Source organism: Acanthochromis polyacanthus, chromosome 8, assembly GCF_021347895.1.
Source record: "Acanthochromis polyacanthus isolate Apoly-LR-REF ecotype Palm Island chromosome 8, KAUST_Apoly_ChrSc, whole genome shotgun sequence".
Taxonomy (NCBI): Eukaryota; Metazoa; Chordata; class Actinopteri; family Pomacentridae; genus Acanthochromis; species Acanthochromis polyacanthus.
Window position 1 is genome coordinate 5,827,025 of NC_067120.1, and position 15,934 is coordinate 5,842,958.

The window sequence follows — 15,934 nt, forward strand, 5'->3', positions numbered from 1 at the left end:
TTCACAAGACAGCAAATCTTGTGAATTTCAAAGGAAACACCTCAGAGGGACATAGTTCAGCATGTATGAATACTGGCAAATAATTCACACTTACTAAACACCGCTTTTTGTTGTGGGATGCTCACTGAGATTTTTTGAGACACATATCAAAGCTAATTGTCATCTGTCAGTCTTTACTCAGACACCTGGCTCACTGCATGCTAGTGGGAGCTATTTTAAGAGCTGATCAAGGTTTAATGAGATTGCAATGCGATGAGGTCATCCGTAGCTGAGAGTGAAACTAAAACAAGCTCGTCCTAAATAGCGAACAGTGTGCATTTAATTTGCAAATACAAAGCTGAAAGAGGCCACAGAAGAAGCAGTAGAGAGTTAGAGGCATTTGTAAATGTGTAACCCAGATGAAGACATTTTCTTACAGTCTTTTGAGGCGCACAGTTACTAATGTTTCTCCGCCATGCAGTTGCAGCAACTTTCATAAAGGCAAAGGAGCAAATTCTCTCAGGTCCTCCTACCTAAACTGTCAGCACCTCATTCATCATGATGAAATAAAGCAAACAAATGTTGCACCAAGTAACATGGGGGAAATTTCTATAAGTTAAAACACTATTTTAGGCAACAATGTGAATGGTAACTTTAAGCAATTTAACTTTCCCTTTGTGGGCTTTCTAGTGTTTTTGGATCCATGCCTGCCTATGTGCCTCCTCACAAATGTGTGCTTTTCTGCTTGAGTGAGCTTGTGTTTGGGAGCATTAGAGGAAACGGTGCAAACAGGGAATGTGAAAGTTATGTCAGGTGTTCGTGTGGATCGGTTCCATGTCCGTGTGTGCGTGTGGGTGTGAATTATGCAAATACTTGCCTGGTATGAGCCTGAACAGGTAGCCAATTGGACAGGATAAGGAAGTTAGCAGGATAAAAAAACCCATTGTGGTGGGGGAAGCACCTGTAGTGTCTATGTACATCTGTTAATTCAAAGATTTGAGAAGCGCGACTCACTTTGTCTGGCTCCAAGCACAAGTGCGCTACAGCATTGGACTCTCCAGAAAACTGTATTGATCCATTCAGCTGTGTTGAGAGCGGATCTACTTGAGACCTCCATCAGGTCTGATTGGACCCCATTCTACTGCTCTGGTAGGTTGCCATAGTGGTGCTGGGCAACCAGCAGCGCTTTTGAAAATGACTGGATGCAGTGTAGTTAAACTGGGGGTTGTTCTAATAGGCTCAGCGTGTGCCGTTTCATTCCAAAATTATAATGAGTCATCATAAAAATGTGTAACAGGCTCTCATTGGCTTTTAACCTGTTTTAATCAAGAAGCCTGTCTGTGTGTTGTTTCTCCTTTTTCCATGTGTCTCTTGTTGCTACAGCGATGTTGGGTTACAGAATGATGCTGTGGTGAGGAGTCATACAGAACATCATCTGCAATTTTAACAAAAATTTGGGCACAGTGCTTTAGAATTCTCACAGCTCAACTTTAAGTAGTGTGATTGCACATAATCTAATGCATTAACTTTAACATATTTGCCTTTGCTGGTCTCTCATTGTTAGTGTGCACTTCCACAATGTCAAGGCTTCGTCTTCTCAGTCTATTTCAGCTGTTGGTAATGCAGTAGGCTTGCATATTCAAGGCTATAGCATCAAGTCCAAGTTTTAATTATTGGTTCCTTTCAGAAGCAATATTTCCAGGAGGTAAAAAGAAATAATAGAACAAAAAATAGGATAATAGAAATATGAAACCTATGAACTTCAGTACTTTAAATGCTGCCAATGTGGTTAGGAACATGATTGAAATAAAAGGAAACAACAGAGATGACATAATTCTCATGTGAACTTCTTCAAATGAGTTGCTTATGTCCTCATATAATGGCAAATACAGTGAGTGATTTTTCACTATGACTCAGCTGAAGGGATATTGATCCATAACTACGGCTCTTTGCTTTTGTACTGCTGCACGATTGTTGTATTGACAGAAACTACTCGCTGCCTGTTTGATAAGATACGTGCTTGGCAGTAGTAGACAGTCAGGGTTAACACACAGCATGAGGTGTTTGAGCAACCTTGGCACATTGTCAGCTGCTGAGCTGATCTACTTTGGCATGACGGCATGTGTCATCTATCTACTGGGAAAATTTCACTCAGAGATCTTGACTGTAGGTCGTTATAAATCTGATTTGCCAGATCTTTTAAGAGATTAATTCGCCTCCATATGTCAGAGATGTGTTAGTTTAGTTGACACAGTGTTGAAAAGTGTGACATGGCTTGGTGGAAATTTGTTTATAACCTATCATAAAAGTGTGACCAGGAGCTTTCAGGAAACAACACGAAGCACAGGAATTAGTTTTATTATTTACCGTCTCATAGCTTATTATCCTGACCTTTGATAGTTTGATTTTAATGTGTAACCAGGGTGCTGACAAACACCTTTAAGAATATCTCTCAGATTTCAGAACTTTTAAAACAAATCAAGTTCTTGTCCCAAATCTGTGGAGCTTTTTTTAAATGTTGGACAATGTGACCACTTGAAAACAAAGCCATCAGCGTCAACAACCGAATGTAAAGCAGTCATTTGTTTTAGCAGCGGCACCATTAACTGAGCTAATAAGTAACAGGGTGGCATTTCTTGTCTCGTGTCCCAAATATTCCGCTTAACAGTAACATAAAACCCGATACTGGCAGTGAACCGTGCGAACCATGACTGAACTATTGTGCACGTGCAGCACCTCTGTCGCCAAGCTGAACTATTGACGAGCTGTATTTACATGGGATGCAAATCTACTTGTGGTTGTTTCTGAAACATGCCTTTATTCAAACCTTGTAGATGCACAGAGAACAGAAAGTCCTTTAAAAGTAACTGCAACTGCAAAATGTTCAGCGAGTCAGCATTGCTCATTTTCAGCATCCACTCAACTGAATACACTAGAAAACAAATGTGATCGCATAACTGACAAGCAAATGAAACTGATGCTTTGTGCAAAAACAAACAGGCCTCCATTCAATCATAACACCCATTTGTCTGTAGCACGTCCAAAGCACAACTCACACAAACCATGAAGTGTGCTGACACCGAGCTTACTTTGTGTTGCTGCTCTCTTCGTCCAACTTATTAAGACGATGAAATAAATTAATCAAATTTAATAAATCAACTTATCTATGCAGTTTAATGTAAGATTTTGAGGCCCAGTTGACGTGGCGACACCTGCAGTTACCATGGTAACAGCGAGAAGAGTGCTCACTGTGTTGCTGTAGATTGAATTTGCTGCGGCTGATACACAGTAACCGTTGAACACTGCTAATACAGGGCACCAGGAGAAGCTCTTTCTATGTGCATTGTCAGTAATTGAATACTGATATAATGTAAAGACAGTGACATATGTATTATTTTGCTGTGCATCTTAATAGCTATAAGCATTACCTAAAACTATAAAGATTGCTTCTTCTTTTTATATCTATCCACAGAGTAAACTACTACTTTCCTGCCTCAGCCCCTGGGCCATGGTACATCAGACTGTAGAAGCTACAATATGAGTGTAACTTCATCCACTTCTCTGGACAGCCACCTCTCCACTACCTGGGGTCCTACTAACTCCTACCCTGATGGTAAGGATTATAATCTACACCAACACAATTATAACGAAGCCTGTGCTTTCCTGACATTACACGAGCACTGACATAAATCAGTTAATTAAACTGTGTGAATAATAGCCCAAAATGCCTCAAGAAAATATGCTAAAATGTTCTGCTCGAGGCTTTTGATTGCTCTCTATTAAACAATCCATTTCACTCACCGCCTATGCAACTGCAATGCAAAATGAAAATCATTCAACAATTAGCAGCTGATGTATTGCTTACCTGGTGAGCCCAGAGCTCTGAAAAACAAGGCATGAATTAGGGATTCCCAACTGAGAAATAGCTCAACAGCTTTCTCAGTAAACTGTTCTGCAGATTAATTATTGCCAAATACCTTCAGTGGGGGAATTCATGTTTCCCTCATCAGATACAACTTTACATTAAAACACAATTAATTCACTTATGTAGATGAATATTTTGTTTTGGAATAGGTTCATAATGCATTCATGTCTGTCCCCCAGGTCCGCTGGTGATGTCTGGTTACACAAGTCGCCTGTGGCCTCATGACTCCCAGCCTCAGTTCTGGAGTAAGTACCAGGTGTGGGAGTGGCTGCAGCAGGTCCTGGACATCCACCAGATTGATGCCTCCAGCATTCCCTTCCAAAACTTTGACATGGACGGCCATCAGCTTTGCAGCCTGAGCTACCAGGACTTCATCCGTGCTGCCGGCAGCCTGGGACCCATTCTCTTCCACAGCATCACAGAGCTCAAGTGGAGCGGTGCGTCTCAAACTCTGAGAGAGGAGCTGAAGGGGCAAAAAAGGAAGATGATTAGTCCCAATAAAAGAGAAGCTGGGTGATTCGAGTTGTGTCTGGAGCAGAGTCTTGATGAAGTGTTGCTGAGAAGGGATCACAGAGCCGGTCAGGGGTCGCACTGCATGGTGCTGTAGAGGGGTGAAGGAGTGCTTAAAACGAGGGAGATGATGGATTTGTTGTTTGCTCTTGCTCGAATGGGTCTCCTAACAAAACACAGGGGGGGTGAAGCTGAGAAACAAGCTAAGAACTGGCTCATCCACTGCTTTTTTTTAAATCAAACTTGTAAAGAAACTGAGTTTTTAAGGCTGAAGCTTCACTGTTTGTCCTTCCTCTATAACTATTATCTGGACCTCATGGCTCATTAAACAAATAAGATGTCACGGATACTTGGCAACACTATGTGATGCATGACATCAGCACATCATATTTTATCTATCATCTGAACCAGAGTAGTGCAGAAGACCTGGCACAACAGGTTTAACCTCCAAAGAAGTTTACGGTAAACCAAACCTCTGAATCAGAACCAAGAGCACAGACTTGCTATTGTTGTGTCTGGTTTTAAACAACCACCTCCGTTTCATTGGATACTGTGTCACATTTTGATACACAAAATAACTTTCTCAAGCTACAAGACAGCATGAAGAGGTTATTAGAATTTAAAGCACATTTTTAATTTGTTTCTAGTTGAACTTAGTTTGTTGCTACTTCTTTTTTGTTTCTCTACACATTTTCATTCTCAAGATCAAAAAAAGAGTGTAGAAAGTAATTTCCCAGTTAGTCTTTCACTCCTTTTACTGATTATGAAAACAGTAAAGGCTCTGACTCCGTTTACTCTAGAAATACTGCACCATGCTCCTGTTCTGGGTTGCAAAATGTCTGAAAAGGCCATAAAGCAACACTATAGACTTCCACCAGTTGAAATGTCAAACTGTCTAGCACAAAATTTAGTGCCCTAGACAGAATTTGTACACTTAAGGATATGATTTGCTCCTTGGATTTTTAATGTGTAATCATGAATGTGGTGAATGTGAATAATCAGTCTTTAAAAATAACACAAGAAACTTTTTATCCCTGTACAGGGCAGTACCATGTAGAAATAGGGCAGCTGGATCTCAAACCTGAATGTAAGAACCTTTCAGATTGATATTATCAACAAAAAAAAAGAAAAAAAACACAGAGATGCCAAAATGGATACATTTCTCCAAAGCTACTTTGTTATTTCCTTACACTTCCCTTTTTTTCTTTTACAGTAGACTATTCCTGTCCTTTTCCAGATGTCAGCTTTCCACCAGGAGGTACAACAATTGCATATTCATTCTCTATACTTTTACTAATATGTTGCCATTCAAAATTCATTCATCAAATGTAATTAACTTGGATTGTTTTTTGTTTTTTTCTGTAAATATAGAAATCTACGATCCTTCACTTCATTCCCTCGCACCGGTTGCTTCTCCCACTCCTTCTAGTCCTGGTGAGGAAATTATATTATATACAACGTAATGTTTTCATACGCACAAATAATATTCCAAATGAGAATATATATTTATATATGCACTTATAAAAGAATCACTCAGTACTTTGATGTCTTTCTTCCAGATATCAAACGGTCTTTCAGTCGTCCTCATCAGGTCAAAAAACACAGTAAGTAACAGAAACCCACCTTTACATATTTACATACTATCTTTTATTTTTCAGAATGTAAAAGCTGCGATGTGTTTACAGACCCGAGGGGGACACACTTGTGGGAGTTCATCAGGGACATTCTACTGAACCCAGAGCGAAACCCGGGGCTGATCAAGTGGGAGGATCGAACGGAGGGGGTTTTCCGCTTCCTCAAGTCAGAGGCAGTGGCACAATTATGGGGCAAGAAGAAAAATAACAGCAGCATGACGTATGAGAAACTAAGTCGTGCGATGAGGTACGTCTGCACAGCCCACAAACACACCGTTACATAAATACAAGACCTCATGTTTGCATGTTGTAAACGCACACACAGAAAGAATTTACATAAAACCAGAGGGGAAACCTTTCTGCTTTAAAAAAAAAAAAAAAGAAATACTGTATGTTGTGTAGGAAATTAATGCAGATACAAATATTAAATCTCTATTTTTGCATTTAGCTTTGATCTTAATTCAGTGGGGACTGTGGCCCCTATGTTAACTTGCAGGTTGCACACTTTTATTTGTTGTTTGTTTGTTTGTTTTACGAAAATAACTTCCTGTCCCTCCAGTCAGCCTCCTACATGAAAACGTGGGCTTTCCTTACTTTGGCCATGGCTTGTAAAATTTGTGATGACGAAAAAATTTCACACTCTATTGTTCCTAATCCAATTTACTTAAGAAGCTTATATTGCACTTTCATCTGAAAAGAACATACTGTAACAGCAACAAAATGTACTTTGAAACTTCAAATGCTTCGAAGCGACTTCATTAAGAGTCCCACATCTAAAACCAGTGACCTCAACACTTTAAAAGACATATTTACCATTTCCCATAGGTCATTACCTAAAGTGGACACATTTTTGATCTGCTACATGTTTCCGCTTCTCTCCCAAATGAGCAGAAATGGCCTTCTCCACAGCAAATCTTGCCGGCTGCTGCAGTAGACACAGCTTTCCATTCAAATGAGCTAATCTAATGAGCTTACTTCCATTGTAGTGCAAACCAATGGGAACTACAAAATGTCCCTGCAGGTATTGTCACTGTGACCACAAAGCTGATTTTCTATTTACTGTAGTGCTGCAGAAGGATTTGCTGCTCGATGGCATCACCAAACAGTGTGCTGTGCGCTCAGTTATGGATAACAAAAGCAGCGTAATAACACCTGGCTAAGCCTTTGAGATAAACTCAGGTGAACTTCAATAAGTAAGCCAAGAGTCAGCACGGGTCAAGGTGTTATAACAGGACAGCTTTCAAGATGTAGGTCACTAAGATTAGCTCTAAACATGGAAGTGTTTTACTGCACAGGAGTGGCACACCAATCCACAGACTGATCAGCGATAAAGCAAAACAGCATGCAGAATGAACCTATTTTTCCCAAAAGAAAAATACTCAAACCACTTCTAGTGCCACAGCAAGTGGAAAATGATATCAAATCAAGAGGTCGACTCCTGCTGCATTAACCACCTGTACAAGCTTGCGGCACGAAAAAGATAGCTTGGCAGGTTGGCTGTGTAACATTCCAAGCACAAGACTTAAACAGCAACCAGCATTCTGCTTTGTCATTGCCATATCATTGCCACTACCTCTGGACTGTTATGACCCAAGGAAGCGTATATGCACAGTAGCGCTTTCACTAGAAATGACCAAAATAAGTTTGCTTCAAACTGTTGCTTTTATTTCAGTTACTTTTATCAAATTAAACATCTTTCATTGGTCTTTTGACGTCAACATCTGGCACAATGCTCGATCTTATCAGCCAACATAAAACATATTTTTATAGAAAAGATATTAATTTAAATAACTGGTGTTGCATCCAACTTCTTCTGGAAAGATCTTTTTTTTCTTTCTTTCTTTCATTGAGTCATTAATTTACTGAGCCTTATAGAAAGGAACCATGATGCTTTTCACCTTATTACATATTTGATCAAGTAGAAACCATAGGCTCACAGTAACCTGATGAAAGCAATAATTATAATCTGGTACACTTTATTAAACAAATGCACAATGTTACTCAGAAACGGCTCCGTATTTCTGAAGAAAGCATTCTCGCTTATACAGAAAATTGTAAGCACAAATACAGTTAACAGGGTCAAATGTGTTTGTGTAATGAGTTGTATTTATAGAAAACTTTAAGTGTAAGCATTTAAAGCAGTCAAAGTGACTGTTGAAGTTAATGCACTGAAAGGGTGTGATGTGCCGTACCCTTTCATTAATTTAACTGTAGTGTAAGCACTGTAGCTGAAAGAGCTGGAAACAGCTGAGGTGTGTCACTGAGAGGAATTAATATGTTCATCTTAAACATAAAGCCAGTGAGGAGTTGATTTGTAAACGGAAAGTTAAAAAGAGGAATGTTAAACTGTCAGCTGACTGTCTTGGCAATGAAAGCAGATGACAGATAAGAACGTGAAGCAGTCTAACTGTCAGTTGAAGTGTAAAAGATGCAGTTAACCATAAGTCTGGGTTATTTTGAAATGGGGGTAAATGTGGTGGAACACTAGTAGAAACATTACTGACAATCAATTCAGTCAATCTGACTAAACGGAAAAGTTCAAGTCTCGCACTGCGTTTTATTTGGTATTTACAATTCGAAGCACCTTTTAGATGATCTAGAATAAATTAATTTTGTTTGTCTCTCCTCTGTCACAGATATTACTACAAAAGAGAAATCCTAGAACGAGTAGATGGACGCAGGCTGGTTTACAAGTTTGGAAGGAATGCAAGAGGATGGAGGGAGTCCGAGAAGTGAAAATGTCATTAAATTATGTTTTCTTTTGAGTTGTATGCAAATGTGATGTTTTATTGTCATTTTTATTGACTGTTTTTGATAAGGATGTGTTTCACTGTTTTTTCTCTGTCTGCTTTTTAAGAAAAATGCAAAATCTTTTGTCGTGACACTGCACTGAGATGTTCTTTAGTGTGCCTTACTAGCAGTAAAAGCTCACGTGTTTACATAGAAACTTGCTGCCAAAGCTGCCAAAAAAGAAGTTAACATAAAGCACAACTGATCCTGTTTTTCTGTCCAAATCAGACACTTTGTCAGTGTCCCAAAGGAGCACATGATGATCCAGCATTCAAAAGACAGGCAAACAGATGAATAGTCAGGGTTTTGACATTGATACTGTGAAGTGTCCTTTGGGAGAAATGCTTGATGAAAGCATTAAAACAGCAATAAATAATAAGAAAATAACATGCCAAAAGCACAATGCAGCATTGAAGTACAACACATAAACAAGAGATAAACAAGAAAATAACAATATGGTTAATCGTATTTCATATTTTGCATTTATTGAGCTGTCAAGAAAGTGTGTAAATGTTTGTTGGTTTTTAATACAATAAAGCTTGTGAGTGTTTTTATTTTATGAAAGTCTCTCTCTTTTTCAGAAGTTCATGTCTCCAATTTTTATAAATTTAAAAAGGCAGTCCCTGAGACTTTAAAGGCTACGAGCCCTAGAAATATTATTCTAGAGTTGCTGATCAGTCATATCAGTAAGCATTTTGGGGTATCGTCAAATGCAAAAAATGCAGCTAATCTTGCCCAGATTTGAAAAATACTGACTGACAACAGCATGTGATTTAGAGCCACAGTTCACGACCTCGTTTCCACTGAATCTGCTGCTGACTTTGAGAAGCCATGTACTCAGAGGCACTCACAGGCCATTTCTGTTTTAATATGACACTGTGGAATGCCACACAGTGAACTCTTTGCCAGTTCGTGCCACAATACCTGCTGGGCCGGTTCCTGCAGGCACCACACAACCGACTGGACTTTGATGGCCAGATAAAAGCAGCGTCAGTAAAAGGCCCCTTTCTTTGGCCTGTATTCACAAGCAAATCCATGTCTGATCGTCACTCTGATTTATCTGGCTTTCTCAACCCCTCTTTACAAAGCGTGCCATTGATTGACGCCACATTCTGTCATTATCTCTCCCGATGGCTTTAAAAATTTGCCCACTGCTCCGCTGCATCCCTTTCAGCGTTGTCACTCACTGCTCTCTCACCCATCAGTGTCACAAACCGATAATGCCGTGTTATGAACTGAAGGAAATTACATGTCATGTTGTTACTGAGAACCAAATAAAAACCATTTGTGATCAGACTTGATGACATTTCTGAAGGATGAGCAGAACATTTTGCCCTGGTAGCAGGGAACCATCTGTGAATAGAAGGGTTTGCTATAATTTTGTATTTCACCGATGATTAGATGAAATACAGAAAATTGCGAACAGAGAGACGATAGAGCCAGTAACTGTTCCTGATGGGACTCAAATAATAGCCACTGATTGCCTCATTGTTATATTACATTAAACAAGCAAGCAATGCAATTCAAATTGAAGTGCATATCCATCATATTCCATTGTTTAGATCCAGTGTTTTCATATGGAGCAATCACTGGGCTGCACTCAATATCATCCATGTGCACTTTAAATTTGAAATCTATACAAAATCAAGCACAGCTTTGATTAATGTCTCACTAAAACAGAAGTTATAATTATTCATTTTAATTATAAGTTTAAATTCTGACATAATGACAGGAAGCTTGGAATGGCACTGAGAATGGCAGTAGGGAAAGAAACCGTTAAGCTGCCAGAAACACACAAAAGATTCCTGATTGATTGTGCTTCATTTAACCTTTACATCAAATGCATCATTGTATTTAATGCCAATATCATTATCATTCTATGTATTGCACATGCACATTAATATACTGTAGGGAAGAAGGATGAAGTGGGAAATTAATGACAACTTCCATCTAATCATCAGAATCACAGACAGGCATAAACATCTCAAATCTGGCCTGAATTTCACATCAGAATAATGTGGGTGCTGCTGGGAGCATTGATATGAGGAACTGTTTGATGTGACTATCTGAAGATAAATGAACAGTTATGCAAATGATCGCGACTGATCTAACCTCTGCAGACAAGGACTTGATTTCCCTAACACACCACTGGCCGGTGAATGCAAACCCTGACTTTACATACTCTCAGTGTGTGAGAGTGCACAGAGGCAGCTGGCATCTGATTTAAATCATACTTCAGTGTGCATGATCCTGAGGAGTTTGTGTATGATTATCGGAGGCCTGTGACAAAAACGGTTCTCAAGAACAACAAGTAAGCAAGCAAGAGCAGACAGACCACCTGAGAAGGTGTAGAAAGCACCGTTGAACCAGCAGAACACGTATCCTGTTTACGAAACGTGATCGGAGGGCATTAGTGGGAAATGATGGCACGTTTGCAAGCATGCACCCAAACCGGTTGTAATAGATCTGGCAAACAAGAAAAACTCTCACATGCACATGAGGAGAGACATTTAATCCACGTGTCTCACGTTTGCAATGAGTGCTTTCATTGCTCACCAACTATTTTAATAAGGATAGTGTGCTTGTTGTTATATTAGATTGCACAGATGAAACAATGGTCGTCTTTGTTTGGCCAGAAAAACAATACGCAATACCTGCCCACGAGTATCTTTATCTTGTATTGTCAGAAAATTATTTTCAGATTTGAATGAGCCACGCAAAGGCTATTTTATTATTTAAAAGGGACGGCATTAATTCAATCAGATAGATGCTGCAGGGAGAACAGGGAAGTGATAAAAGATAGCCTAAGCATGGGCATGGAGACAGCAAGATGGGATTCTGTGTCTGTGTCCTGTGCTGGCTCAGTGGGGCTATTGTGTTCTCTCAGCAGATACACTGTCCCAGCTTATCGGGGCCCCTTATCATTTTCTCTTCACACTCAAATGGACCTGTGAGGCATTCAGTCCAAACTGTGAGTCGGACAGATTAGAGCTGCGTCACTGATGCAGCTTTACTTTTAGTAGGGTTGAGGGTACGTCTCAGTTCATTGCCCATTATCAAACAACAATCTACTTTATGATCTTATGAAAGAAGAAAATGTAGCATATGAATGAATAGTTGAGAGTGCAATGAGGCATTCTGCATTTACATGAAACACAAAACAAGCCTGATGTTGCTGTGTTTACATGAACAATTAAAAATACAGTATGATTTACAGTCGGGTCTTTCTGACATTGATCAGACAAACACGAGGAAGCATTCCTGACAAAAGGTGCGTTGTTATGCGAGAATTTTTTGAAGCCAATTTCCTGCTCAGATTCTTTAGACTTTCCGTTAATGTTTTTTCTTCCCCCCTCCCCGGTACTTTTGACCATTACCTGACGATAACTGCCTTGCTTGCACACACCATCACAAAAACATCAAATGCAGATTTGATGAAATATTTGTTTAGATAGCTTCAGATGGATTTAAAATTAAATGTGTCATTACACATTTGCATAGTGTGTTAAAAAAAGATCCCCTTTGCGTCATTGTTCTTAAGACGGTAACCTTCACTCACTCACACAAAGGCTGCTGTCTTTTTCTTCTTTTGTCTTGGTGTCGTCAGAAAGGAATTTCCATTGGCCTTTATCACGATGGAAAAACTATTTTAGTATTTTCTTCTGGGAAAAAAAAAGAAAACGGTTGAAAGCAGCACTACCAGGAACAAGTCAGAAGAATTCATCCATCAAGCCTCTTAGTGTTCACACCTCTGCTTGATCTAGATTATTGATTATTAATATGTATCACAGGTGAGATGGAAAGATAGTGATACAAGTTGTTAAACAATTTTCTTATTCACTGTATTCTGTGAATTTTTCGACAGAGACCAAAGTGATAATCAAGAAAATAACGTGCACAAAATAAGTGCAACAGTACTGATAGCACTGATTGTATGTGTGCGTGCGTGTGTGCGTGCGTGCGTGCGTGCGTGCGTGCGTGCGTGCGTGCGTGCGTGCGTGCGTGCGTGCGTGCGTGCGTGTGTGTGTAGTGTTCGGAGGCATTTTGGAAGTCGTAGGAGGTCAGTAACTGTGCAGAGAAGGTAACCAGATTAAACACAATTTTCATTATTTTAGTTGTAATTATTAGCAGGATCATTCCAGATAACAGCAACTTTATTTTTTTTAACTGAAAACATGCAAAGTTCAGTCTTCATACGATGAATATTTTCAGACCTACAAGCCCTTGAAGTACATAGAAGTTTGTGTTTTTAATGTACTTTTTCCATCATGAAGAACTTCATCATTTCAGCAGCCAGACACATAACATTTACATTGTGTTAAAAAAAAGACACCAGATCAGTTTTACATCCACTTCAGGTGTCACAATCTAAACACTGAATCTGTTTTTTGTTCATTTGTTTTCAAGAATTAACCCTGAGCATCAGTACTATGATATGTATCATAGTTTGAACAGTAAAACTGCAGCAGTTTAATGTCATAGAAACAATCATTGGTACGCTGGATGTGTTTCTGTTTAGCTTGTCTACATGATTTACGTATTTAAAGGTGGAATGGTAAAAACCCATTTTGCAGTGGTTTTAATTTTTGAGGGGCAAAACATCAAGTTGTTCAGATATAAATAGGTTTGCTTTTACTATTTATCAAGATCCCCCATCAGTAGATAACCTCCTAGCTTTACACCTAATCATTTCACCTAAATGCTGGAGCCACCACCAGTTGTCCATCTTAAATTCCTCCCCCCTCACTGTCTGCGGCTTCTAACTGAGCATTCAGAATGAGCAGTTGCCTTGCAGTCCTAGTTTACTTTCTGCTAACTCAGAAATGTCTCAGCTGCAAGCAAACCACACTAAATATTCTGCTGTTTGTGTAAGACCGAACACAAGAGTCTTGATGCACTCCCAGCACCTCAGCAACTGAACATTTTTATATTTGATGACTTAGTGTTAACTAGTGTGGCTAACTTTACAATAAGCTTTGTTTGTATGCCCACAGGTCAGAGGTCAGTGGGAACTGTAATGCCCAGTGAAATTCAGAGATGGTTTAAGAGTGATTTGAAACCAAAAAACAATGACTTTGTGCAGGGCAATGTGTTTCATGTCACCTACTGTGCCTTAGTGCAACTTCAAATCAGCCGATGTTCACTGTTTGCCTCTTTCCTGCTCTCTGATCTCACATATACTGCATCTTAAAAAAGCAGAATTCCAATTAAAGCAGCTAACCCTTTATCACGATGGAAAGATTATTTTAGTATTTTCTTCTGGGAAAAAAAAAAAAGAAAACGGTTGAAAGCAGCACTACCAGGAACAAGTCAGAAGAGTTCATCCATCAAGCCTCTTAGTGTTCACACCTCTGCTTGATCTAGATTATTGATTATTAATATGTATCACAGGTGAGATGGAAAGATAGTGATACAAGTTGTTAAACAATTTTCTTATTCACTGTATTCTGTGAATTTTTCGACAGAGACCAAAGTGATAATCAAGAAAATAACGTGCACAAAATAAGTGCAACAGTACTGATAGCACTGATTGTGTGTGTGTGCGTGTGTGCGTGTGTGTGTGTGTGTGTGTGCCCATGTTTTTGCTACATTGTGGGGACCAAATGTCCCCACAACTGTAGGAAAACCGAAAACTATGTCACTTGTGGGGACCTCATTTCGCAGCTCTCATTTGCTTAATTTTGTTTCTGTTGACAAACCACAGAACGGGTGTCAAATACTGACCAAAACACAGCCCATTAACACTGCATGCTGACTTGCAGTCACAGTGCCATTTCCCAAGCTTCAACTCTGCACTGCCAAAATAATTTACATTGTCTGACAAAGTCACTGTATAGAAACTGACAAAAACAACAGCTGTGTTATGAAATCAGCAATACTTCCATGTCAAATGCTCGGAAAGAAAATTAGACATGATAAAATATCCTTCTCTCACATTCATTCACACTTGTGGGAGCTGACTTGTCTTTCTCTGCTATGTCAGTCACAGATGCAGAGGGAGTCTTCGTCATGAAAGGGTCACGACGAGGAGTATGTGAGACTGTTTTAATTTGTTGGCCACAATATGGGGCCTTTATAACACTTCTTACTACTTTGCGCCACAGCAAGAGGAACAGGAACAGTCTGACATGTTTCCCAGCAGAGGGCGGTAGATCACTAAGCAGTAAAGATGCCGACTGTTGAAAGGCAACAGAAGAGCAGCATAAAGTCCCTTGAAAGGCCAATTAAGGTAGCTCCGTTGTGCCTGCTCATAAATATCTAAATAAATCAATATTCGACTGTCTGTGCTTTAAAAATTCAAAATACTAGAGTCTGAAATTGTTCTGGGCTTCATAAATTCTCACAAAATAAATGCAATTTTATAAAATGTGTCCTCGTTCCTTCTCCTGTTTTTTTGTCATCAGGCATATGTGCGGGCACGTCTCGCCAACGGAGGACGACAACATGGCGGCCTCCTTGCGTCTGGGTCGTCAAGGAATTTATTTTGGCCTCAGGTTGTCAAAATTTAACAAATGTTTATGGGCCACACACCCTTTACAGGACCGGGTCAGACACTTCTTTCAGTCGCCATGGATGTTCGGTGAGTGTTTTGGGTTTAACAGTAAAATGGGTGTTGTCCTTTCTGTAACGTTAGCCGCTGACATTAGCACCCGTCATTTGCCTTTTCCGTTAATAATGTAATTAGCTAACTTTGCTCCTGTTTTTCCATAGCTCTCCAACTAGTTGCTGTCTTATTAAGTGGAAGAGGTGCAATGACACGAAAAAACTGCCATTTCCTTTTGCCATAACCAACGTGAAACGCTACTGATATTGCTTAATTAATTATTCTGAATATCTCGGACAGAACGATGCTGCAACCGCGTTATTTAGCAATTTCCAAGATCGGGGGACCTTGTTTTGATTACCAAAAACCAGGACAGTCGGGCCTGCAATGAGATACTCAAATGATACTCGAAGTTTAGTCAAAGATGGCTTATAATTTCAGTACATTTAAAGTATGCCTTCTCTGTATGGATAGAAAATTGTTATATGACCAAATACTATCTATAACCGCAGACACAAATTTAGATAGGCTTCTCAGACGTTATTCAACATG

The 15,934-nt window shown here is 39.5% G+C and overlaps 2 protein-coding genes across 2 annotated transcripts in view; both read left to right on the top strand.

Annotated features, from left to right (window-relative positions):
* Positions 1-975: 975 nt before the first annotated feature.
* Positions 976-9,402, top strand: ehf (ets homologous factor). The gene is made up of 9 exons (XM_022189970.2): positions 976-1,128; positions 3,452-3,592; positions 4,084-4,341; positions 5,457-5,501; positions 5,628-5,672; positions 5,786-5,848; positions 5,974-6,018; positions 6,100-6,295; positions 8,685-9,402. The coding sequence occupies exons 2-9, from the start codon at positions 3,517-3,519 to the stop codon at positions 8,782-8,784; spliced, it is 828 nt and encodes a 275-aa protein (XP_022045662.1). The 5' UTR covers positions 976-1,128; positions 3,452-3,516; the 3' UTR covers positions 8,785-9,402.
* A 5,851-nt stretch (positions 9,403-15,253) lies between these two features.
* The window catches only part of pdhx (pyruvate dehydrogenase complex component X), a 29,425-nt gene continuing 28,744 nt past the window's right edge, over positions 15,254-15,934 (top strand). Inside the window, exon 1 of the mRNA XM_022189969.2 lies at positions 15,254-15,418. Within this exon, the coding sequence (XP_022045661.1) occupies positions 15,283-15,418 (136 nt within the window). The 5' untranslated portion in view covers positions 15,254-15,282. The remainder of the gene's footprint in view (positions 15,419-15,934) is intronic.

What these genes read in the sequence shown, in the direction of transcription:
- ehf (XM_022189970.2), top strand. Translation starts at nt 3,517, where the DNA reads ATGAGTGTAACTTCATCCACTTCTCTGGACAGCCACCTCTCCACTACC. An exon ending in TACTAACTCCTACCCTGATG is followed by an intron (nt 3,593 to 4,083) that starts GTAAGGATTATA and finishes TCTGTCCCCCAG; the next exon opens with GTCCGCTGGTGATGTCTGGT. An exon ending in GCTGGATCTCAAACCTGAAT is followed by an intron (nt 5,502 to 5,627) that starts GTAAGAACCTTT and finishes TTTCTTTTACAG; the next exon opens with TAGACTATTCCTGTCCTTTT.